The sequence below is a fragment of the Xiphophorus couchianus genome, chromosome 7, assembly GCF_001444195.1.
Source record: "Xiphophorus couchianus chromosome 7, X_couchianus-1.0, whole genome shotgun sequence".
In the NCBI taxonomy this organism is placed as follows: Eukaryota; Metazoa; Chordata; class Actinopteri; order Cyprinodontiformes; family Poeciliidae; genus Xiphophorus; species Xiphophorus couchianus.
The window spans coordinates 29,707,288-29,734,694 of NC_040234.1; the positions used below are offsets into that span (position 1 = coordinate 29,707,288).

A 27,407-nucleotide genomic window follows, 5' to 3' on the forward strand; every position below is an offset into this window, starting at 1 on the left:
TTACTAATCCACGATGGCAAACTTTATGCATAATACTATTAATAATACTATTCAAAGCACAACATACAGTTATGTCCTTGAGAAGCTAAAAGTGAGCACACAACGCTAACATAAGCAGGAGACATGAAGCCACTGCTAATAAACAATGGCCAGAACATTATATTAAACAATAAATTATTGGCTAAGTTAAAGTTTGTCAACTTAGCATTATTTGCTGCTTACTGCTTTGCTGTGTCAATCATTTCCATAGACAAAAGGAACTGACTCCTTAACTAGACAGAAACAAATGCTTATTTTTACAGCACCATAGCAAAACAATATTGAGACTAAAATTGTGCTCTCTTTCTGCCAAGTTTTGCTTCATGTTTGCAACACAAAAATACTTTGTTGTGAAAATTTTACAAGCAAAAATGTACAGGAATTGCTGTGGCCTGCCTTGCATAACACAAGGCTTTATAAATTCTGCCCCATTTGCATTCCACCATTGTCAGCATGCAGACACAAGTGTTACTCTCCATTTCTCAGAATACTTGCTCCAAGCTGCAAATCACAAGTGGCCTCTTAAATTATTCTACAATTGTATCCTGGCCTGTGAACAAGGATTCTCCTGGGATTTAGTTCTTGCATAAATAAATGTAGCAACACTAAAGTTAGGATGTGATGTGTACTGGCAACATTTTTAATGTACCTGTGGAATGTTGTTATTGAAGATGCAATGTGATGCAGAATAAATTAAGCAAAACCAAATCATTTGGGTCAATACTTAGGACAACTGAGCATCACTGAATCCATTTGATTGTAAAAGTTATTGCCAAGGATGCTCTTTGCTGCTCATAGTAATTATTTTCATTATTTTGTATTTAAAAAACCCCAAAGCTTTTCAAGGATGCAGCTCTGAGACTATTTTTAATAGTGATTTTGAATTGGTAAAATCATTACCTATCAAAAGTATTTCTCCCCCCCCCCTTTTTTTTGTTTTTCTCACAATGTGAACAAGTACCTGTCTTGCATTTCCTTTTTATAGATCTTTCCCTGTTTGAACACCATTTATTTAGTTGAGCAACTCATTAACAGTCTCCTGCAGAAACCTATATGCTGAGGAGATAATTTCTCTGCTTGAATAACGTGACTACAAGCCGGGCAGGGACCCGTAAGGATTGAAACTGCCTACCTTAGCAATACAACCACACTTCTATGTAAGTTTCATTAAATATGAAAGACCAGAGTTGATCAGCATTAAAAGAAAAAAGAGACACACCTTCCAATATTTTTGGAATAAATATGGAAAACGTTGGTATGCATTTGTGTTTCTTGATATCCCTCAGGAAAGCCACTCTGAACAAATTGACTTCAAATGTCACCTGAACAGTAAAAAGAGTCATCTTATCTGTAAATTACTGTCTTTGCAGCATATGTTCTGTAAAGACTATAGCAAATCAGAAACCCAAGTTTTTTGTTGCAGACAACATTCAAGCATTCAAGAAAAAGCTTGTTTTGTGGACAAAAAGGACAAAAAAAAAGAGAATGGGCATGTTTCCACTTTTGTCTGACATTTTTGAAGGCTCTCTCTCAGGTGAAGATCAGTGAAACAGTCTCTCAGCACCTGTCACAACTGGCTGAGAAATTTGATGAGGATCCTAAAGGGGGACACGTGTGGATTTTGGACCCATTTTCTGTGGATCCTACTAAAATTATGTTGCTTTGTCTTCACATCTGAATCCCAGCTTCTAGAAGTTTCTCCTGTCACCAATTTAAACGTTTCAGTAGTGCAAACTGGACCTGGGCTCCTTGTGGATTTCTGTCTCAAAGGAGTATCCATCTCTAGCAGTGAGGAGTGTGAAACTCCCCTTACCATTCACAACCACATACCTGTGTGAATCAGGATTTTCCATTGTGGCTACAACAAAGACCAGACCCCTAGCTAATCTGTAGACTACTCTAAGAGTGATTCTTTCCCCCATTCAAACTGAACTGGATCTGATTGTGTGCAAGAGGCGGGCCCTAGTTTCTCAGTAAGAAGCGAACATAAAAAAAAGTGTGGTAGTTTGCCAAAAGATAAACGGTTGTGATTGTAATTTGTTACAGACATGAAGAGCAGCTTCTGGTTCTGCCATGTAAAAATTAAAGTTGTTGAAGTAACTTTCATATTAATTTGCAGATTATATGGTTATATTTTTATTTGCATTTTATTTCAATGTGTTTTTACAGTATGTTTAATTTGAAAATTACTTTTTCAATATATGCTTTTTTGAGCATTTTATTCCACATTTTCCTATATGTAAATTTGAGTATTTTTAAAAGTTATTTTGGTGGTCATAAAGAATCAAGCAAAGTAAAGAATTAAATGATTCTACAACAAGAATTGCTTTGTTCTTGTTGCAGTTTTTGTTCCATGAATTGCTGGCTTGTTCAGATTCTTGTAAATGCAGGGTTGCATACAAATAAGTAAATGTTCTTCTGATTATCTCATTATTATATCATATTATTTGACATTTTTGCTTGTTACGCTGTACATGTAGTCAATTTAAATAATAAATAGAAATCAAACAAAAGTGAGGACAATTTTTAAATTAATACATTTGTAAAAATGGGCCTCAGGTCACGTTGAACTAGAAAAGTTGGGAAGTACAAAAAGGTTAAGAACCCCTTTCTTAGAGAATACTCATTATCATGAAGACTAAGGAACACACCAGACAGAAACACGATATAGCTGTAAAAAAGATTTTAAGGTTACAAAACAATAACCTGCGCTTTGGACATCTAATGCATCACCATTTCAGATATCAATCAAAAATGGAAGCATATGACTCAGCTGTGAAGCTATCAAGATATGATTGTCCTTCTAAACTGACACATTGGTTGACAGGAGCATTAAGCAGTGAAGAATTAACCAAGAAGCCCACAACAATTCTGGAATTGCTGCAGACATCCACAACTCTCGTGGGAAATATTGTCAAGAGCACAACTATTAGTAATGCACTATAAAATTCTAGCCTTCATAGAAACGTGACAAAAAGAGTGGTCAAATAAGACCAATATGCAAAAATAAACTCAGTACTCTGAAGTTTGTTCTCCTAGATGACAAAATGTGAAAATATCCTCAGGTATCAATACTTTTGCATGATATAGCATGAGCAATTGCTAGTAGTAGACAGCGGATTTTTGGGGGGTTGCTACATTAGCATGATGTTTTGCAGTGGCTTGTAGTAACAGTGAGGAAGAGACCGTTGTTATTTCATCAAACAAAGGCAGTGCAACTCTTAAACTTGAATTTCCTTGTGGTATGCAGTGGGCTATATACTCACGCTTATGTGAAGACTTTTTGCTTCTGCTTAGACCAGAAAAGAAACAGAATTTCTAACCTCTTAAAAGCAGGGAAAAAAGCATCTACTGGTAATTTCTGTGGCGGTTGCAATGCATAATTCATGGGGTGCCAACCTTCCTGAAAAGTGAGAAATATCAATAAAACAGGATACATCGACTTTTACTAATAATGGCAATCACCATAGGATTCAGCTGAGGTATTCAGACAAGTTTGTAAAGCACTATTCATACACAAGAAAATCCTTACAGCTGTGCTTACATAAAATCAATGGGAAAACATAGAAAATAATAAAGCAAAACATACTGGGAGAATAGAAAATATTGTTCCATCCTACTAAGTAACAAAACATAAATTTATGTTATATAATAATTATGGATAATTGTTGTTTTTGGACATTTGGGAGGGAAAATCTGATGTCATGTTGTGCTGATATGTGTTTGTAGATCCAGCTCCTCAGTGCACAATTGGCTGGCACTGGTAGACATGGATGCTGACTGCTATTTATAGAACCAGGGGTCTAGACCAGCTCTGCAGCTGAGCGCTGCATAGAGAGAGCGAGAGAGGCTGGTGGGTGGCATGTGGTGGTATCAGTCTGTAGGGAGTGGGGATATTTGTGAGGACTGTATCTGATAGAGCATAAGGCCTGTGGATAAATGTGTATTTGTGTGGACAACAGCGTGAAGAGTAAAGAAGGTAGATGAAGGACATTTGTATAAGATAGATAGATAACACATTTCTCAATCCCTTGGCACTTTTGTGTAGGGGGCTGGTACTCCTGTATCCCAGCAACTGTGCAATGGAGTCAAGGAAGTCTAACTACAGAAAACATAGGGGACTAGTGGCAACACCTGGAGGAAGAAGGTGTGAATGTGTTTGTTTAACCAGGCTGGTCTTCAGAGATACGCATTTCTTCACCATGAGCATGCAGTGCACCGAATTGAAGATTCTAGTGCCACAATACCCTGTTAATCACATAATTTAATATTTATCTATTTTCGTGTAATATAAGCATAGGAATCTGGTTACTTAACAAGGGAGTTTTCCATTTTAAAAACGTCTCTAACGTATCTATATTTATTTGCTTTGATTATAGCCTGGTAAAAAAATCAGCTCCTTTTTCTATGCTTTGCTTCATACAGAAAGTCTGACCCTTCAGCTTTTGAGAAACATTTGATTCCAAGAGGTGCAAACCCTAAGTTTTGAATGGTTGGATCTTATTTTACCCAATTTCTAACATTTGGCCGTTACATATGCAATACGCCAGCTCGATCATGAAGGAAGAGACACTACGAAACTTACTGGAAATTGTGTATGCTATAAATCACCATCTCCCACTGCAAAAAGAGAAATGCCAAGCCAAACGAAATTTCTGTTAATGAGAGGTGCAGGCTTGGAAACAAAATCTTTGCCAACAATAAAATGGCTTTAACATTCATCTTGCCCTGACTAATTGTTTAATATTTAGAAGCATGCCCAACATAGAATGAGTGACTTTGTTCATGTCCTCGGCTGCCATTGCTAAAACTACAGGCAGCCTACAATTCAAAAACATTCCAGAAAATTAAGGTTATCGTTAACAACTTCCTCCCCTCTGTTTGCTGATTGGCCAGGATGAAATGTATCCTGAGAAATCAAGCTCAGTGGCACAAATCCCAGTGTCACTGAAGGGAGGTTAGAATTGAGCCAGGCTACAATGGCCAGGTTACGTTGATCACCAGAGTTTGATAGTCTTTGACATCCAACCACCAAAAATATGTTAACAAGTTAAGGTTGCAGTAGATTTACATTTGATGTTGAAATTTGCATTTTATGTCTTGAATGTAGGTCATTTACTGTTTACAAATACATTTTTAATGAAATGAGCACACCAAGTCTGTTTATCAGGAACCCTGCTATGTTTGCATTTGTTGACCATCGGATATGGTTGCATCTGAAGGTCAGGTAGTCTTAATTGGTCTGCTGCAGGAGTGCTTACTCTAATGCACGTTGACACACAGCATATAGATTTACAGCAAAGCTTATGTGTACTGTTTTTCTGAGTGGGAAACGCATTTGTAAACTTTACCCTCAGGGAGTATAATATTTCTACCCATTTTTTTCAGAATGGCATATTACATTAAGGCTTAGCCTCACAAGCAGAAATATAAAGACATTTTATTTATTTATAAGGTAGTTAATGAAATTCTCATTTCTAACTGCAATGTATATGCCAAGATTTGGATTTAAATGCCACACATGTGGCGAGTACTCAGGCTATTTTCAGTTAACCCTTTTTTCTATGAGACAATGACGCAGTCAGTGTTTTGCGGTGCAACTGTTGTCCTAACGTTCTATGAAAGGAAGAGACCCCAGAGAAATAACAAGAGAAACAAAAAAAATTTAAGTATAAACAGTGTTTAAGTTTAAATATGGATTGCATTATGTTAATTTGATATGAACTTTGTGATATCTGAAGACTCAAAGTGTTTAAAGAGTATTTATACCAGTCTACCTTTTTAGGTCATGATTTTTTTTATCTGCAGTTCGCTGTGATGTCACTAGATTATGATTTTAATTGTAAATGGTGATATAATGGTACACAAGTGCAGTTTTGCTACATACTCATATTTGGAAACTCTAGTTACACTGTTTGTTTTAATTAAGTTGGCCTTGAAGTCCAGAACAGAACTGAATAACTTCATTAAGGCTTAGCCTCCCCAAGTGGAATGTTTTTCATTTTTGACCTGGTTGTTGGTTAACCTTGTGGCTAGTGTCAATTTTTCAGGGTCTAGATTGACAGTTCATATATCGTCAGATGTACAGTATATTCAAATATAAATTAGACTCATGTCACATTAACATATAATGTGCATTATGCTAACCCATAGGGCTTCTACATTTTTATGCTACCCGCTGCTATGGCTGTGTTACTAAAAGTCTCTAACAATTACAAAATGCTGATTTAAAGCAAACAGGTGAATTTTAAAGCTTTGGCACACCAACATTACCAGCTATTCCTCTAGCAGTTTGGTGTGGAGGCTTTGTCTCATTTTTTCCCCCCTGGATATGAAAGCACATGTGTGAGTACCCTTCTGAATCAGAGCACTGATCACCTGAGGCTGACACATTCAACAGCTGACTGCTTTTATCTGACAGTTCGGTTCATCTAGCATTATATTCCTACTGGTCAGTGATATAGTGATGCTTTCTACACTGTCAGATTCAACATTCAAAATGATTTCTTGACAGAAACCAGTGATGTAAAAATTTGTATTGGCCCCAAACACAAGTGAAGAAAGGCTGCAAATAGAGTCATTATTAAATGAGTATATGTTTCGGAAACACTGTTTATCTAAGCAAAAGATCTAAACAAAACTTGCAAAAAGCTCTGCCAGATGTCACATTAAGGAAAAGCCATTGCTATTGGAAGGGGTCATGTCTTTTTTTGTATCTCTGCATGTGCAAACCATGTGCACATACATATGCAGTGCAGTGGAAATGAGACTGCATCTGTCTTGTTTCTCGCATTGCTGTGTTTAGCGCAACCACCTCCTCCTCTAGGTGATTTTACAGCAGGTTAACAAATGCATTAATGAGAGCAACAACATCAGATTCTGTACAATCAAGGTGGTCAAGCAAATATGTTTTGTGTTGATGACTGGGTGCTTGGGAAGGCTGGATGTTTACAGAGTTATTCCAAATTGGCTTGGAATTTTAATGATGATGATTAGTTTAACATTTTACTAGCCGTTCAAAATTGTTGACTAAAAACAATCTGCAGGTTTTACTGCAGTTTGCTATCATAAGTTTCCAGAACGGTTAATGATAAGCATGTTTTTCACTGGTTTATTTATATTAGATTGTTGCTTTTTTTAAAATTTATTTCTGAAAACCAAACTTCTGTTCATTAAATGTGATCATTGGCTTATCAAGACTCTTTAGCTGTGTTTGGATTTCATTTTTGTCATATCTCATTTTCTGTTAGTATAAATGTTATCTTTTCAGACTTTAGCAGAACATGGCTCCCTGTCTTTATGATGTCCCTTAGATATTACTATTCTTCTAGATCAAAATTTTGAATGGATGAAGTGCTACAAAAGATACATAATCAAATTAAATGTAGCAAGTAAATCTTTTCAATCTTTAGTTTATTTTATTTAGCCTCAGAATATTGTAGCAGGAGACAAGCACCAGCACACCTCAGGAACCCTCTAGGTTCATAATCCATATTTAAACTTGAGGTGTACAGAAGATGGATGGATGGATGGATGGATGTTCTAGCAATAGTCTAACATCCAGAGTTAAGAACTTCTCAGTTCATCTATTTTGATGCTCAGTCGTCACTCTGTTTTGAGGGAACAAAAAATATACATATATTTTTCTATTCTTACTGCTTTTCTGTTCATGCTGTGTTATTGGTTTTTATTGCAGCATTTTTGAATAATTGATGGTATTTTGGATGATGAGACATTATGTGCAAGCCAAATAATGCAGTGGCACAAGCTCCTCTCTCCTCATACAGTTTGATCCATGAACCCTCCATCTCTCTTGGCCCAGAGGTTATTAGCTGTATTTGGGAACATTTTGTTCCTAGTGAATATAAGATATAAGATATCAACACAGCAGGGGAGTTTCTCATACTGCAGAACTCAAACTGAAATGTCGCATCTAGTCAAAAGAGACATTTTATTTTGTCTTTTTCTTGTGTTGTAGACAAGTAGTTTATTTACATTTCAATTATACTGTATTTGCACATTCACATGTACATTCTGGTTTCTACTTATATTTTAAACCAATTTAACAACAAGGGCCTTACAAGACCAGCGTTATAAAAGTAACTTGCGTATGCTATGGTGCCCTGTTTGTGCAAATGCTTAGGAATTTCTATGATATGAAAATGATCTGTTACATGAGCGTTGCTTGAATTCATTAATAGAAATATTTGGTACTCTACTCACTGAATGTGGAACTTATGACAGAAACTGCTTCCATTATTGACCCTGGCCAGTGAAAAGCAGTGAGGCATGTAAGGGCCTGCTTTATGTGCCCCTGTCTGGATAGTGGTGCTGCATGCACACGCCTACACAAGAAAAGCTTAATGAGACTCACAAGAGTGCAAGAAGCGACTGAGAGCAGCACTGAGTACCAAGGGAGTGAGAGCTTCTCGCTTATGACTCCTGAAGATGGAGTGGGATTCATAGTGAGGACACACCAGAGATGGAGGGACTGAGGTGGTGAATGGGTGAATAAATGGTAGCTGGCAAAGAGAGACACAGATCTATAACATAGATGAATCACACTTCTACCTCGCTTACAGGATGTAGTACTGAGGAAAGGGACTAGGCAGTGAACAATCAAATTGAATGATTTAAAAGAGAAGATACAGACTAAGTGACCTTTATGTTTTTCTGATCCCATATGTTTCAGTGTGTGAGCATTGCCTGATAACAGTCCACAATGGGTATGAGATGACTACCATAATTTAGTTTTATAGAATTATGGTTTTTAAGATACTTCACTTCATTCAAGTGGATAAGTTGAAATGTTTCTCAGTGTAACATAAACTCACTAGCCCCGTTATTGTCTACACCCTATCAAATTCTTAACACAAATGGCAACAAAGCATCACATTTAAGCATTTTTGCCATCTTCTGGACTTTAGCTGAATATTAAGCTGACCATCAGAATCAGATCAGTCACCTGATCTCATTCCAATAGCTCTCAGTTGGGATTTGCGAACATAAAATCTTCTCAAAGTGTTTCTGACACCTTGCTGAATCTATGCCATGAAGTATTAAGGCAGTTATGAAAGCAAACAAGGGACCTAGCAAGGTGTACCTAATGGTGAGCACTGTAGTTTTAAATTTGATATGTTTGTCTAGGATCCATTTTTCCTCCTGCTAATTATGCTAAGAGCTCTCTCTGTCAGATGTCCTGTGCAGCACTTTGGATCAAACAGACATTACATTGTACAAGAATAACAGTGAAGTCTTAAATGGCCACAAATGTGCAACTTCAGACATACAAACAGTGAAGTCTTAAATGGTCAGTGAGAGACTTTAACTGAACTTCTGCTTGTAAGGAAAAAAGAGCACAGGGTGAGTTTACAAACTAGAAAGCAATGAGTCACTGAGAAGACAACAGAAAAAATGGGCACTGCCATATTACCCTGGTATTATGTGTCCCTGTATAGTGGTGTTTACCACAAAGTCCAATTAAAATACTAAAATTACTCAGTGCATTACATTCTTTAATTGAGTTTGCTTGTATAAAGAGGACTGGTCACTCCTTCAGTGGGTTGTTTGTGTCACATAATTGATTTAGCAGCTCTGCATAGGATGTTGTTTTTTATATAGCATCTTATTAGGACATTCCCTCATACTGCAGTGGGCTTTTATTCAGCAGCCATCATGTCCATGTTTCTTATGTACATCCCTTCAGAGCAGGTTTATTGCAAGTGACAGTCCGCTGGGATATTTAACATGACTAATGGCAGACAGCTGCAGAGCATTCAGGGCCTTTCAAAGTGGGGCTTGAGAGACAGCCTTGTTTTGCCTTGTCAGCTTCTGGAATGAGACAGCTGAAGCTAATTCAATTAACTTCATATCAGAATCCAGCTGCATTATGAACAGAAGGTACAATTTAACAATAGGTTCTCGAGAAATTATTCCCTTGCATCTCAGTACAATGATATAGGTTCTGTATTAACTTAATGGAGTTCAAAATATAGACCTTTTTATTTCTGCTTCAGTTAATCAAATTTTTTTCTCAAAGTTATGTTGTTTTGTTTTGGCAAAAGAGAATAATAGACATAAAATATTACAGAAAAAGACAACTTTTTCCTCATTCTGCTATCTGCATTCTCTTGTTTCAAAATTGAGTGGTACTCAGTCAGGGCTGCTTCTGGTCGTTAATCTTGTTTGTGGAAAGGAAGGTGATTGGTTAGTGAACGTCAAGATTTCATACTTGTTTTTGTGGCTGATGTGGTTCTGTTGGCGATTTCAAATCATGATGGTAGGTGCACTGGAGTGGTTTTGGAGCTGAGTATGAAGTAATTTGGTTGTTGATTGGAAAAAGGTGAACTGTAAAATTTAAGTCTCTGACAAATGCTGTTTTTCTTTGTCTTAATGTCTCATTCATAAATAATAGTAGGAAGAAGTCAGTCAAGAACAGGTATTTTTGCACAATTTTGACAGTGATGCGAATCCTGCTGTGGGGCATTGTGGTAAAGAAACAACTGAGCTGAAAAACCAAGCTCTCAATTTCCCTTTCTGTCTATATTCAAGCGTAGACTAAATGACCATCCACTCCAGGACAACTGGGTTCAGTCTTAGGAAAGAGCGTCACTTCGCCATAGGGCAGCACTTCTCAAATAGTGGGGCGCGTGGCGAAGTGTCATAGGGGGCGCGAGAACTGATAAACAAGCCTCCGGTCACTAGGTGGCAGCAGTGTTCAAACTAGTCAACAGGCTGCCTGTTCCAGCCAGTAGAAGTAGCTACACAGGCCTGTTGTAAACGAAGCAGAGGGGAAGATAGAAGCGCGGGCTTTTGAAATATATCTGCCGTCATACAGATGGAGACGTTTGACAGTGAAAAGAAAAAACGGCAGCAGAGGTCAGTAAAGCAAGTGTGACGGAATTTTATGGCCAAGCTAAGAGATTTTTATTTTCAAATACAAGAATACAGTCATAATACTACAAGAACCCAGTCGTATTAGCAGAATAAGATTTTTCTTCCGGCAATATTGTGTCTTTAATCTGTCAATATTTACCCAGTCCTATTCTGCTAATAGGACTGGGTAAATATTGACAGAATAAAGACACAATATTGCCGGAAGAAAAATCTTCATAGAGTGATATGTAACGTGACCCGCTCAGCATGTCTGGTTCTTTCTGTTAAATAAAAAGTTGTTTAAACAATCGTTTCAAAGTCCTGGGGCTGAAAATTTGCTTCTAATGTGCTAAAACATTTAGTACTTAGTCATTTGTTAAACCAATACCAACTATAACCTTACAAGACCCTCAGCATTCCGCAATTTAGCGCAGTATGTGAAAAGTTACCATAAAATTACCACTTTATTCTCGTCCAACTTTACTCAAACCTCAGAGCCTGGTTTTTAAACTCCATCATAAGCAAGTAACTGTAGCTTGCAGAAAAAGGCCAGGACATAGACGAAACCTATCTTTTTATTGTTAATGCAAAATGTTATACACTTTTCATCTCTTCTCATTTGACAAGCTGAAATATATGCAATATTGCTGCAAATATTTCCACAATAAATGTTAAGAACTATGTACCTTGTGGAAAACTAAACTGAGGAAGCTGATAAGTAACCAACGCTTACAATTGTAAAACGTTATACTGTATTAAGTCTAAAAATGCACATACCAGTGAATCATTTGCACTTTTTCTCTTTCAAACTGAGTCTTGATTAAATGTTACTGATTCACTTAATAAACAGTTTTTGGAAATTAATTTGAGAGAAAAATAAAACAGCGGTTTTGATAATGTCAGACAATACCGGAGCCATTGGTTTGTACAGATATATTATTAAATATGAAATATTTCCATTCTGGGGAGGAAAGGTCACGGAGGGGGGCGTGAAAAAAATTATGATTTCCAGGGGGGACATGACAGAAAATAATTGAGAAACACTGATATAGAGGAAGCTCAAAACAGAGCTGCTGCTTCTCCACATGGAGAAGAGCGTAGAGGCAGTTCAGGCATATGATTAGGATCTCTCCTGGTGCTTTAATTCAAGTCGCACTGGATGGTTAAGTGCTTAGACCAAAAACTTGTTTCAGGAACTATAAGTATGAAAGATGTTTGGGTTTTCCTTCTTGGACTCCTTATTGTTGCAACCTGATCTCAGATAAATCAAAGACAGTAAATTCTTAGATTAATGCTTTTTCTCGACTGCAAGTTGCACGTTTTCAATAAACATTACTAAAGTAACATAAGGTGCAATAATAACAAAGCAAAATGTCACAGGTAGAACATTTCTTTTTTTTAATATCTGCTACTATAAATTGTTCCCGACAATATGAAGTTAAAATTAAGTGCTACATCTTGTGGGATTCTCTCGTGTGTTGATGTAATCCCTAAAGGAGCAATAAAGAAAGACTTAAAGTCTTAAACTTTAGTATTTTCCTTGCAGGTTTTTAGCTGCAAACAAAAATATTTTCTTTGCAAAATAACGTTTGACTTAGTAAATCTGAAAAGTAAAACAGATATCATCTGTATTGATATTTTGCATTACTGTTTTTCTTGCAGACGGTTCGGCATGGATTCCCATACCAACCCACGTCCTTGGCCTTTGACCCCGTGCAGAAGATCCTGGCCATTGGTTCAAGATCAGGTGGTGTACGAATGTATCCTTGAATTTATGTCGTCTTTCATTTATGGGTTGCTAGAGACTTGTTGAAAGTATTATGAAAACACTGCATCATTCTGTAATTCAAGGATGTGACCTTTGACCCTGTACACTATTACATCTATATAATTAAACCTCATCAATCATAGTAAAGATATACTATCTTATGCTAACAGGAGCAAAAGCATAAGTAGATGTAATTAAAACAATGTCAAAAATAACATACCTAATTATGCAATATTTCTAAATAGATATCCATTTAAATCTTTGCAGCTTATCTTCCCACAGAGATTGTATTTTGAAGCAGGGGTCTCTACTCTTCAGGCTTTCCCTTCCTCCTCTCCCCTTTCTCTGTCCTGTCATATCATGTTGCTCAGTTGTCGTGTTGGAGTCTCAGAACCGTCCATCCAACAGCCCATCCATCCCCTGGGCCACCCTGTTACAGGGATGGGAGAGGATTTGCGAGTGCAGCCCAGGTAGGATATTACATCCTCATAAATACCGAGGCTTCCAAGTATCTCTTCAGGGAGGCTGTGCCGAAGGTGGCAAGCTGTAGTCGAGGCTTTTGCTTGTGGTTATACACAAGTAGATTGAGTGCAAATCTGTCTGTGCGGAGAGAAACAGAATAAAGGCAGCAACAGAGGGAGACGTTGCTATATATTTCTGAAATAATTAGTCAGAATGAGCTGGACCATAAGGTGATTTGGTGGATTATACTGATATATTCATCATAGTGCAATAAAATGCAAACATCTGTTAAATTCTTCTCTATCTCCACCCCTCCTTTTTCTCTGCGTTACACCTGACTTTGAAACAAGGCTGAAATTTCAGCTGGATGAAAGCCCTTGAGTGATTTAGCATTTGTATTGACATGCTGCACACACCCTCCCCAACTCCCATGTGGTTGTCACTGACTCTGTCTCTCTCTCTCCATAGTTTAGACCCATACACACACTTCTCTTTTTTTAACTTTTTCTCAGCCTCATCCCGTAATGCCGGCTGTCTGGAGGACCTTTTTCCTCGTTTTTTTCTTCCTGCATTTATCCAATTCACCCTTCCTCTGTCCTTCATAGTATTTCTCAGCGCATTTCTCCTTCAAAGCATTTGAAAGTCTGCTGTCATTTTCTGCAATGTTTCTCAATCTTTTTTAATGAATTTAACCTTTAGCTTTATTTGATTTTTACATTAAATCTTTTGATTTAAAAGCTCAAATGTAAAGAAAAGAGTTGCCAATATTTATTGACTGCTGGGGACTGTGTTTAGTGGTTTCTTTAGGGGCAACTTTTTCCTTCATATACTCTATAGATTTAAGTGCCTGGAGGCACCAATAAGGCCTTTGTAGAAGAGTGGCTAGACTGAAGCTTCTTCTCAGTAAAGAAGCTGATATTCTGCTGAAGCATTGCTTTAAAGTAACCAGAATGAGTCACACCACCTAAAGGAGAAACCCTCTGATCTGGTGAAAGGAAGATTGATTGATTTGGAAACAATGTCCAGTGGTGAGAAGGGAGAGAGATTTGATCCTACAGTTATATATGGTGCTGCCAGCAATGTAGGAGTGGAGAGTAACTTTTAGTTTACAAAGGGGAATAATCCTAAAACAAACACAACAACAAAAAATGGTGCAATTCTGAAAATCTATAACATAACCATCTCTGAAGCAACCCTCAGTGCCATCAACTTTGAACTTAATGCAAAACCCTGACCTCTACAGAGGCCATAAGCAACATAAAATGCTTTAGTAGGCTAACACAAAATGACCGATGTCAGCTTTTCAAAGTTGGTAATTACAACCTAAACAGTTTTTCTAATAAACCACTCCTCACTTCAATACCTTTCTGCATGGCTAGGTGGCAAAAATTGTCAAAATAATATACAAATTTAAAGACCAATATGAACACAGTTCAGCAGCTATAAGCTAAAGATTAAATCCATGTAATCCATTATTCCTTTGACTCGATTTATCATTTCCTCTCTGTGATTAACTTTGAAAGTTTAAGTTTCAATGAACACATTTTCAGGACAACTTGGAATAAAAGGTGCAAATTCTGCAGACCTTCTCAGATACCCGAAATACCAGGTGTGAGCAAACTTCTAAGAAGATCCATCTGTCCTTTCATGCATTATTTTCTACTGAGTGGATAGGAGGGCTAGCAGGCTAAGTGGAGAGGCCTACACTTCCCTCCACCCTGGGGGGCCAGTTGCTCCAGGGGAACTACGTTTCCCAGGCTATTTGAGAAACATAATCTCTCCAGCATGTTCCAAAAACGTGTTTGTGGAATTTTGGTTTCTCTTTATCCCTAAGTTTAATTAAACTCCCAAATGAAAGACCTGGCAAGCTTGTATGGTTGTTACAAAGTAAAATAAGTCTTTGTCTGTTTGTCTAAGGAATCACAAAGTGCCCCAGCTGTGTGCGGTTTTGTAAGACAAAGGCACATTTATTAAGACCAGGTTTGAGGATGGGTATGGTTTAGGGGTCTATTTATGTTGTAGATTTAGGATTTCTAAAGAAATGTGGTGTCTATTATCCATATTATCTACTTCGATTTCCTCAATGACAAATTGCCTTCTATACCCAATCATTTATCACTTTCTACTGAAATAACTTCAGATGGTATGACCCATGCTTACCATGTTTTTGTGACATATTGAGCTTGAATAGCTGAGTCACTCACAGTAGGACCAGCCTTGCTCTTGTGAATAGTGCATAGCAACAATGTCATCAGGGTTGGCGCAGTGGGTTGGCAACTAGGCTCTCTGCAGTGGCGTCCCTAAGACACTCCTCCCTCTGCCTGGGGCGCGACTACCAACATATGCTGAGGTGTAGTTTATTGAGTACAAACAGAATACAGAAAGAGCTTGGCAGGAGTCTGCAATTGCATGTTTCCTTCTTTACTTCTCAGTGCAAACTGGCTTGCTGAGTGTGCAATCTTTGGCTGTCTACGTGAGTCCACGTCTGTGTATCTCTTTTCACAGAAATATATTATAGGTCTGAGAGCACACATGTTTGCCTCCCACCTGTGAATGGTTTGTGTGTCAAAGCTGTGAAAGTAAATTCACTTTCAAAAGGCTTCTGGTAATAGAATTGCCAGAGCCTGATAGGCCGTCAGTTCTCATAACAGTCAATAAGATCAGGGAAGGAGAAAACAAAAAAGATCAGACAGGGCAAAAAAGTGAGTTTGCTATGAGGACTGGAAAAAATGGTGGAGAGGAAGAAGACAGTATCTGAATGGAAAAAAAATAATCTCATAACACAGGGGTCAGATAATATTAAGCTGTGTGACACTTTAGGACCAACACTCCAAGTCAGATTCAGTCTGAAGTGCCACATGTGTTGGGCAGCAATTTAGGATTATTGTGGATCAACTGTCAGTCAATTGCTGTTGCATTCTCATTATGCTACTTAAGATTTCTTCAGCTTTACGGAAGAATGTATTTTCATTTTAGTTCTGTGCATGTTTTAACATGACACAAATCTCAGGAATCATAGAGACCAAATTGAAAATCAGTTTCAGACTGAGCTTACAGTACTAATGTTCTGAAGGCTTCAATATTTTATTGCTTATTGCATTCTTTCCTTATTCTTCCTACTTACTGCAAATGTATTGACAAGACTTCCCTTTAATATAATCGATACATTTAGAAATGCAGTCTAAATAAAATCTCCACCAGCAACCCACTTGTATGTACAATTGGAGGTGTGTGCACCTATCCCTAGTTGATAGTAATGCTGCACAAAAATATGGCCAATATTGATCTCCATTTTCTATTATCATATCAGCTTATCTATGTTTTGAAATTGTTGTTTGTTTCAGCTGCTTGGCGGCGTCATTATGGTTATAGCTAGAGGAGTGGCAGGATGCTGTATGATCAAAACGATCAAAGATTTTCACAGTGCATGATGGATATCACACTGCTTTCTGGATTATCCCCTGAAAAACTCCATAAGGCCCTATAAAGACCACTGCTGTACAGTCTCACTTATAATTTCATGGTATGGTCCTTGTCAGGTGTAAAGGGGGTGTTGACCATCATAAAACACTGAAAGTCAAAAATCTTTATACTAATTTTAAAATAAAAAAAATTATGGCATCTTCACCTAAATGTCTTGATGTACACTCAGTCAGTATATTCATCAAACTGAAAATAATGCAAAACCTTTTTAATTAGGACATGAATTGCAAGGAATATTTATTACTTTTAGTAAAACTTAACTTATATTGTGGTATGCAGTAAGAAAATAAACAAGTTAGTTTAAATTGGTCTTTTGAAGTTGATAAGTGTGGACAAATTTGAGTGAAACTTGTATCATATGCCCTTCTATCAACCCCGGGCTCTGCAGAGACTTTGTGGAAATTTTGTTGACAGTGCTAAGTAATCAAGATAAGTTAAGCAGCCACCATCACTGAGTGAAAAGGGACTTGGGCTCTGGTTTTGAGGATGAAACTTAATTTGGCCAGTGGAGCGTGGGCTAGGAATGGGACAAGGTGGCTCTGAGTAAACACACAGCATCTGTTATAGTTTATTATTAATCAGACAGTCTTTAAAATGTGTGTGAGAGAGAACGGGGGGAGAGAGAGAGATAGGACAGGTCGGTAGTGCCAGATAGACAAGCACACACATCAGATAGTCTATTATGTATTCATGATTGTCACTGTGCTGGTGGCTATGTTTTATGTGCAGCATGATGAACATTTTGCTGTGTGTGCAGCAGTGACTGTACAAGGTACATGATGGCCAGTGCTGTGATCAGATACAGCTCACTTCAAGGGTATGGCTATATTTTATTTTCACAGTGTTCTATTTTTTAGTGTGTTCAGAAGCAACACAACTTATCAACACCACTGTTGCCATGGCCATGCACACGTGGAAGTGTTGACATTATATGTAGACACTGCTGCCCAGTATCTTGCTTTGGCTGAATTTCATCTCACTTAATCAGATCTCCAGTCTTCCACTTATAATCTAAGGCACTATTAGTTTGTACTCACTTTAAACAGTGAGTACAAACTCTGTGAAGTTTGTACTCACAGAATGCTGCTCGGGTAGTGTTCTGTTATTCATTTCCATGTACTTGAGTACATTTTTATTTTGTATCTTACCATTAAAGGTTGCATAAGATAGAATACCTGGGAGATTTCTTTAGTTGAATGGAAAGTGAGATGACGACGTCTAAAGTTTATATAAAGTACAATTAGAAACAAACATATTTTTTTAAACTTAAAAAAAAAGTAGAAGAAAAGCGCTAACAAATTCTAACTAATCATTAATTAGTTCACTTTTTATTATAATGTCACAATAAATGTTAGATCTACAGTAATATCAAAAATCCTGTAACACCCATTTCTTCTTACTTCGCTTTCAACAAGCTTCACTTTGTCATGATCATTATTTCTTTTCTGCTTTTATTTGACCGTGTGCTACTTTTGCCTCATCTTCAGAACAGAACCTTATCAAATGGAGTTTCACACATTTGGAGCGACTTGACTGGCTTTTGTCTCGACGCATCATATAATAGTGTTTGAGATTTGAAAGCTCAAGCAAAATGGTGGGCCAATGTGATGAAGACAAAAGTAAGATTGTTCATGATATTTAATCAATATTTTAATAAAAATATTCAACTATAATATCAAAATTCTGTGTTCTCTTTCTGTATTCCTGCAAGTACAGAATCAGATTCATAGTGTTATATTTGTATTCTCTCTGGTTCTTCTCCTCTTCTATTTTCACTTCTTTATTTCCCTGTTTCTTTTCCCGACATCTCTTCCATTTTTCTCTTTTCCCTTTCATTTCTATTTTTTGTAACCTGTGATAGAAATGAGCCCAAAGCAAATTATAACAGTTTTTTATTTTCAAAAATATAAGTGAAGTGAAGCGATGTAGCGAAAGCCGTAATGTGAAAGTAAAATTATTAGGCTTCTTTTTGGCAATCAGGCAACCATTTTGATTGCTCTACAGTTGGACAAGACATGGTTAAAAAATTATCATCGTGTTTTCCTAATATCATACAGCATAAGTTTGGAATGGTTTATTTACTGGTACAAAACGAAAGTGGGTTGGGATAAAATAGTAATGGCTGGGTACAAACAGGGAATGGAGCAATTTGAACAAGATCCTAGGCCTCTCTTTGACTTCTTAATGCTTGTAGTTCCATTACCTCTGGTCAAAATATGTTGTATCACTGTTATTTTCAACAATAGCAAATAAATCTTCAAAGGAAAGGAAGCCTAACAGCTAGTTAGGTAGATCACCACATTTTAGCAGCTTAAAAAAATGAAAATGTTATTTCCAATCAATCCACAATGATTATTTTTCCAAACTTACTGTTATGTAATATTTGTATACTGTAGTTATGATCATTTAGATTAACTATTTAGGTACTTATTTACTAACTCATATTGCTACTATAATCTTTTGTTAACTTTGTAGAAAAAAAAACACTTAGAAAAGGGCAATAGTGCACTAAAATTGATTCATAAAGACCTATTTGTTAAAAACTTGCAGAACAACACTCAATATAGACTTTCACATGGCAGTTCTCTCACAATTAGAAAGTTAATGAAGACTTGCTATAATACACAGCCATTGACAGAATTAGAAATGTTCTTTGTACTGGAGTCGAGACTGAAGACTGACGAATTATGTTATTATTCAGTAGTAGTTAAATTAGTCAACATAGTGGCAAGAAAGTATGCTGTTAACCAAGCAGAGTAGATGAGAATATGGAAACATAGTGAATATATCATGCAGAATCAATAGTGATTTGGGCTGTAACTGACAAGAACTTTTAAAAATTCATAGATGTTTCATTGCTCAGTGCACGAAGAGAGACTATGATGCCCAGCTAAATTCTGATTAGATGGCAACTGTTAAAAACAACATAGGTTCCTTACTGCATCTAACTGCAGCAAGATGACATTATAAATATGTTGGTCAAGCTTAACGACAGGCAAGAAAATGTACTTGTTCTGTGCTAAAGTGTGCCGAAACAAAAAAATGCACAGGTTTTTTTTTCAATTGACATCGCTTGTGAAGGTGGGGTGTGAATTGTTTTACAAACCGATATTGTAGTAGATCTGAAAGCTTTTGACTCAGATTAATTCACTAATTTTACATTAGTGACATTAGTGTCAGATTTTCCAGTAGATCCATCCAAATAATAAAAATAGGATGCAAGACAGAACTGTTTTGCAGAAATGTTCTTTATGGAAAGGCTGTTGCTTTCAGTTTATTGAAATGTTGTTGTTGCTAGGTATGCACTGATTAGATAAAAAATAAAATAATTTTCAATCTGTGCAAGGGGGGGGACACTAGACCTTTTTCCTTTATCTGATTGCAATCAAGGTGTTCTTAATATAAACTTCTTTCCATTATGTTCCTCCTGACTTTTTAAAAAATCTTTTCACGGTGGCATTTTTTCACTTTCCTTTCACTCTTGACGGGATGATAAGTTAGGGGATAAAAGGTCAGATGTCTGTTATTACAATTGCTTAGTGAACTTCTGAAAACGCCAATGGTACTGATTACTAACCTAAAGGTTAATTAGCCATGAAGCCAATTTGCTGAATTATGTCTCTTTAAAAATGTAAAAGTGAAGTCTTTTTAAACAGGTTGTAATTTTGCAAACATATAAATGTGTGATTATTAGTCTTTGTTCAAATCTTCTCAAGGTACTTGCTGCTACATTGATTACAGCATTTTGAAGAGTTTGCCCCTTGTGTGGGCCTGTCTCTCTTTTTATTGTTATTGTAGACTCATGTGTAGGGATCATACTACTATCAGTTATTGAAACATTTGCAAATGTAAATTTTAGATCAACTGTTTGACATTCACAAGCACTAAAAGTATAGGAACTAGGACAATTATCTTGAAATTGTTAAATCTATATGAAGAAAGGTTCAGGTTTGTTGTTGACCTTTGCTTTTTTCTGTGATATTTAAAGCTTGCTTTTGTACCTTGATGGCAGAAAGGTCAGTGAAAACTTCAGTAGAACTTCACATTGTTTTTAGCAATTACAAAAATCACACAACTGAAAGGGTGAATGCCTTTTCTTACCTTGACCATGCTTTGAATTATGAACACAGATTGCTACCCTCAGTTCAAAGATCCAGGGTTCCACAGTTTATTAAGGTAAAACTGAAAAAGACTTTTGCAGACCAGTCTATCCTCCAATGTTTACCTGATTGTTTATGTATTTTTTTCAAGCAATAGTGCTGTGAGAAATTTTAGACTTTTTCTGACAATGAAGAACTATTGTCTCATACTGTAGGACACCACAATACTCAAAGGATAAAAACAAAAAAGTCAAATGGCTATAAATATTACTATGATGTATCTGGAAGATTATCTTTATTATAAGCTTTGTGAGCTGCTATGCTCACTGTCATAGATGTTTAAGGAGGCATCCATCGTCATTACCATCGAAGATGTTGACATCTATCACCAACATCATGATGTGTGATATTCTTTCTGTCTTAGTAATTAATCTTTCCGTTCCTTACTTTACTCTGCCTGCTCCAGTTTATGAGGATTCACTGTTTCTAGTTGTTCTAAACATTTGTAGTTTTTGGGGTGAATGAGTCATGCCTCAGTAAAACAGCACTCTAATCTCTTCTCTAATACCGCCTGCAGCTTTACTGAGACTGTAACATGCAAACGTTGTTACAAGCTCAGTGTTGAATCTGCGTGTTTATGTGTAACGCTGCACGCATTCTCAGGATGCATTCCTTGACTCATGTGTCTGTAAGTGAGAGAGGGAACAAAGCAAAGGAGAGGTTGTGGGCTTTTAATAAAAGGATGCTTGCCTTCGATTGTAAGCAGGCGATTGGTGTAGGTGTAGATGTGTGAACACAAGGGTGAACGCAAAAACGCCTGCATGTTGTAGAGGAGGAGAGAAAAAGGTTGCAAAGACAGATAGGTTGTTGGCAACATTGGAGAGTCGGGCTGATTTATCTTCCCACATTGTGACTCACCATTTGCAAACCACACAGTTTAGGTCCTAGAGCCGTTACTAAAAAAGATAGAAAGCAATAGAGAATTTGGTAGAAGAATAGAAAAGATGTAAAAAGATAAAACTGAAAAGAAGAACAGCATACAGCTCAAATTTGAAAATTTGTGAAAAACAGTTGTACTTTTCAGTTAGAACTAGTAATGCTAAAATTTAGAGTAAATTGAAATTGCTAAGAGAAATTCACAATTTGATGCATGTCCTATTTGAATGTTGTTTCTTTTGCACACATTTTAGATCACCCAGATAATTTAAACGTACGCTATAGAAAGACCCGTAAAGAGAGAGCTTTACCTTGTTTGGACATAAAATGGACCCTGAACTAGCCAATCAAGTCAGCTGAACAACTTTCCAAGCATTCAACATCTATAGGTGAGCCTCACGACTAATTTATTCAGTGAAGACAAATCATTTACATAGTATAGGATGAGACAGAATTTCTAGAAATAAAATATTTCTCCTATATTTGAATAATACTTACCAAATTCTGCATGCTTCAGTATCAGAGACATAGGATAGTGATGTTGGAGCGCCATTCAACCAAGGGAGCCTTTAAATCTTGAGGTGGGTATGCAATTTCATTATGACCTGTTACGACTGGCTCAAGGTCATAACAATAACGGGAGACCATGCAGGGATTAAAGTGCATAAAAAGGAATGTTTATTAACACAAACAACAATGGATTGAGGATGTCAGTATCAGTGGTGTAATGCAAATGTTTGGATGTGGTGTATGAGTGCATATGGAGTTGTTGAAGTGCAAAAACAAAGACAAACTCAAATGTGCAAAAAGGAGGGGAGCTGAGGCCTGGCAACAAAACACCGCAAGCATCAAGGCAGAGTGGATGCCGATCGCGACCCAGAAGGTGGAGACAGCCAGGTTTAAATGCTCTGTGCTCCAAATGAATAAAATCAGCAGCACCTGTAAAGGGGAGGAGCATAAAGACAGACAACAAGACACCTGCAACCCAGCTCATAAGGCCCAGGGCCGTAACATGACCCATCTTTCATTGAGTCTTTAGACTCTGTCTACTAAACAGCATTCATGATGGTTAGGCTGAAATGATTTTCAAAGCACAACTTTCACCATATATTTAGTTATTGTTTACATGAAAGATAGACTTGGTTTCTTTTTCCAAGAGTTCCCAGATATTATATAAAGTGAGTTGAAAACCTTCTTCATAGCCTAGAGTTGAGGCAAAACCTAGGTTGTATTGTAGTTACAGAAAATGCAATCCTTTTGGCCACTCAATACCTGTTTACTGTCTCAGCATCTGTCTTTAGCATCAATCAAATTCCAAAAGCTTCTGTTTCAGCTTAATGGTTTCTATTATTGCTGACATCCACCACCAGATGCTTAGGTTGCCATTAACCCTCACCTATGTCCATGAAATATGGATCTTCTAAACATTTGATTCCAGGTAACAGTAGCTGAAAATAACTTCCTAGATTGTCCAGGGTCCACTATAGTTATTGGCAGAAAAGCTCCATAATACTTTAGGGAGGTTTGGCGTTGACCCTTTGCTGCTGCAAGAAAAGGAATAAGCTGAGGAAGAGCATGCAATATGATTGGAATACCTCCTGGGCACATTCTACAAGTAGGAAAACTCTGGGCACATACAAATCTTGCTGGAGAGAATTATATTTCCCAAAGCAGCCTTGAAAAACAATGGTGGAACCCAGGAAGAGCTGGAAAATGCAAGTAAGAAAAGAATGGCTGGGTTTTCCTCCTGGACCTGTTTTGTCTGCAACCCAATTTCCAAACAGCAAAATATATTCAATAAAATATGTTGCACTCATTTTAATAAATGAAAACAAATTTTAATGTAACATATACAGTACAGAGCAAACGTTTGGACACACCTTCTAATTAAAATGGGTTTTCTTTATTTTCATGACTATTTATAAGGCAAGAAATCCCACTTATTAACCTGACAGGGCACACCTATGAAGTGAAAACCATTTCAGGTGACTACCTCTTGAAGCTCATCAAGAAAATGCAGAGTGTGTGCAAAGCAGTAATCACAGCAAAAGGTTGCTACTTTGAAGAAACTAGAATATAAGGGGTATTTTCAGTTGTTTTACACTTTTTTGTTTAGTGCATATTTCCACATGTGTTATTCATAGTTTTGATGCCTTCAGTGTGATTCTACAATGTCAATAGTCATGAAAATAAAGGAAACTCATTGAATTAAAAGGTGTGTCCAACCATTTGGTCTGTACTGTATATATATACTACTGTATATATATACAGTAAACGCCTGCATGTTGTATGTACAACATGCAGGCGTTATATACAGTATGTATATAAAGAGCTTTAAGTTAAATGTTAAATCAATCAAATTTTATTTGTATAGCACATTTCAGCAGCAAGGCATTTCAAAGTGCTTTACATCATATCAAACACAGAAACACAATGCAACATAGAATCAACAATCAAAACAGTTGAGTCGAATTAAGTTTGTTGTATGTATGCTGTGTTTTCAATATCAGTAGGTAGAAGGTTTATACAACCTCCAAACAGAACAGTTTTAGATATCCGAGGCTGAGTGTGCTGACTGCTCACAAGGCATTGTACACCCTGCTTACACTCGGTTGTTTTACAACATGTGCGAGTGGGAGGACTTCAGTGTTTGGGTGACTGCCTTAAGCAGTCACCACCATGTGAGCCAAGTAAAACTGTGTCGCTCCGGAGCATGTGCACAGTTAACATCTGGCAAGGGTCTAGCATGTACGTAAGAGCAATACGGAAAAATATACTGTATATCATTACCTTTGTCTTTGTTTTTAAAATTGACAAGCTACAAATGCAGTTGGCCTCAGAAGCCATGATCCTGAATAGTCAAGTCATGTTTTCCTACAATGAGCTTCTGTGTATTGTATTCATTTATAATTCACAACCATAAACACAAACACAGCTGTGCCCTCTTAGTTACCTGATGATGTTTCCATTTCTTCCCATGTCTGAGTCTTAAATGCACTTGATAAGCACCACAGAACACTTAAATACACCAAATAGAAATGCATTACAGAGCATTATACAATGACAGGCACGCTGTTCCATTTAAATCTCATCTCACTGTATGATAATACTGTAATTGTGGATCTGTGTACACACTGTAAGATTTATGTTTTCATCATTTTTCTGAAAGACTTTCCAAATACTCATAGGTTTATTTAATTAATCTTAAAAAAAATTGCATGCCATATTAATCAAGTCCAAAGATGATGTTATACTAAATACAAAACGAAAAAAATAAATTAATATAAGTATAATATTATTTGTGGTCCACCCCTAAAGTTCATCACTTGGTTTGGTGTGTATACAATATCATGGATTTCATAGCAGTGAAACTACATTCTTCTACATAGCTGTCATGACAGATTGTGTTTTTCCACCATGAGGTTTTTGTCCACAAAATAACACACAATACTCACCTTTTAGGAACGGTACACTGTACATGTGTAAAACTGATAGCCAGTCATTGACTTGTAGTCAGTGGTTATACTATTGTTGTATTGTACTATTAGTCATGTACACAAGTCGTCTTAAAGCTGCTATGCATTTGTAGGAGCTGTAAGTCGACATTGTTGAAAGAAGTTTATGGGATGCTCTGTGTGGTGGTTTGCCTCTGATCTTCTAGGGGCCACTGAAAACATGTGGAAAAAGGTTGGCTTCTTCTATGCAGTATTTCAATGCACTTATGCATCTACTTGTGGAGAAGATGATTTGCTGAAGTTCAAAACGACCATGATAAAATGGCTTAAAATGCGATTTAAGTTGCTCTGAATTTGGCAAGATTGATTAAGCCATATGGATTGTCTCAGTAGCAGTGCACAGAAATTTTTCCTCAGATTTCTCTCAGGTTTACAGAGAATCAAAAACCAAAGTCCAGTGGTTGCAGTATAAATAAAACAATAAATCCTACAAATGTTCTACCGTCACCACATTGCTTACAGTGAAGTGACAGTCTGCATAATAAACACATGACAAGTGCTCACATAGTTTAATCTCATCCAACATCTTTAAAGTACTGACTTTAAAGATGTCAGTACTTTAAAGTACAAATTATGCACAACTTCTTAGTTGTGCATAATTATGCCAAAAAAGAAAAAAAAGAACTGGACAAACATGGTTAGTGGATGATTTTCTTTTAAATCAACTGACAAGTATTACCAAAGCCAAAAGCTGCACTGAGTGCTTTTAAAATGCTGTTTGCTCTGAGATCAACTGATAGCAGCTCTGAGAAGTGCAAAGAATTTGTAGATTCTGTCCAATTCTCAGCATTGGAGGAAAACATAACCTCAGACACCTTAAGTGATTCTTAAGAGGCCCTGACATATACTTTGTTCCTCACTTAGCCATGGTAAAATTGGATATCTGAAGTAACAGGCTGTTTAGATGAAATTGCAAAAATTCTTGTAATCATTGGAAATAACGGGTGTTAAAATGTTGTCAGAAACATGTGTCCACCAAAAAGCGTAAATTCTGCTGCACCCCCACTGCTACATCACAGAGCTACTCACATGGATGCTCTTATTTTATTAGTTTTACCAACATGTTTTCAAACACATATGTTACCTCTTCATGCTCTGTTTGAGATATCTCAAGATGATGCTGTTAAACTGGGTCCTTTTGGTCAGAGTTGTACAAAGATGTAAGCCAGAAAAATAGATATTGAATGAATAATAATTTGTTGTTCAGTAAAAAAGGTATTCATAGCTTAATGCATGATTATTAAATATAAAAGTATCTATTACTAGTGCTTGTCCTGAACTTTCATTATGCAAGATTTATGAGTGAAAGTTGTTTATTGCTTAGCTGACAGATGTTTCTGAACACCTGGTGGAGCGCCTATTGAATGATAAAATCCAGAGAAAATATGATGAAAACTGCAGAGGAAAACACAAACTCTTTAAAGATTAAGTCTTTGCCTGAAGCAGACACATTTCGAGAAGCATTCTTTTCAGTCAGAATTCACCTTCTTGTCATTCGGATAGGAGAGGACTCTGTTTTGAGTCAGCTGCTCATTAATGCCTGCTATTCTCTGTCAACACAGAGAAAGTGTTACTGTTAGCAAGTGTATGCACACCATCTTCGGTGTTTATTCCCAGACAGCTTGTTAGTCAAAGAGGCGATACCACAAGATACCGGAAGCTGAATATCAATGGAACTTGTTTTTTTCTCTTTTTTTATGAAGGTAAAGTAAAAATAGACATTTACAATAATCACCTTGCCAATGTGAGCAAAATATCTGAATGATCATATATCCCACTGTAGATTTTTGTTCTGTTCTTGTTTCCTTTTTCCATTTTTTCAGATCAAATTAACTATATCTACAGACTCAAAATGTTACATAATAGCTAGCTAGTCAGATTAGATGGAAAATGTTTGTGAACCTCAATTTTCAATCTGTCCCACAAATTCTAAAATTAATTTAGGTTGGAACATTAGCTATCGGGACACATACAGATAATGTGATATATGTGTGCACATACTTGAATGGGGGGAAAAGTATTCACCACCTTGCTTTACCCTTTCTATTGCTTTTACAAATCAATCATGATCAACAAAATCTAGGTTTTTGTGACCAAAATATTGCACAAAAAAAACCCCTTTAAAGTCAAATTGAAAACTGATTTTATTTTAACATAATAACGACAAATAAAAATGTTTGAAATAAAACAGGAGATTGCACAAAAATATTCACCATCTTTGATGTGACT

At 36.7% G+C, this 27,407-nt stretch overlaps 1 protein-coding gene across 13 annotated transcripts in view; it reads left to right on the plus strand.

Moving 5' to 3' along the window:
* stxbp5l (syntaxin binding protein 5L) overlaps positions 1-27,407 on the plus strand; it is a 144,073-nt gene that overhangs the window by 17,012 nt on the left and 99,654 nt on the right. For all 13 annotated transcript variants that reach the window (XM_028022314.1, XM_028022318.1, XM_028022316.1 and 10 more), the window contains exon 2: positions 12,577-12,674. In XM_028022314.1, coding sequence (XP_027878115.1) covers positions 12,577-12,674 — 98 coding nt within the window. The remainder of the gene's footprint in view (positions 1-12,576; positions 12,675-27,407) is intronic.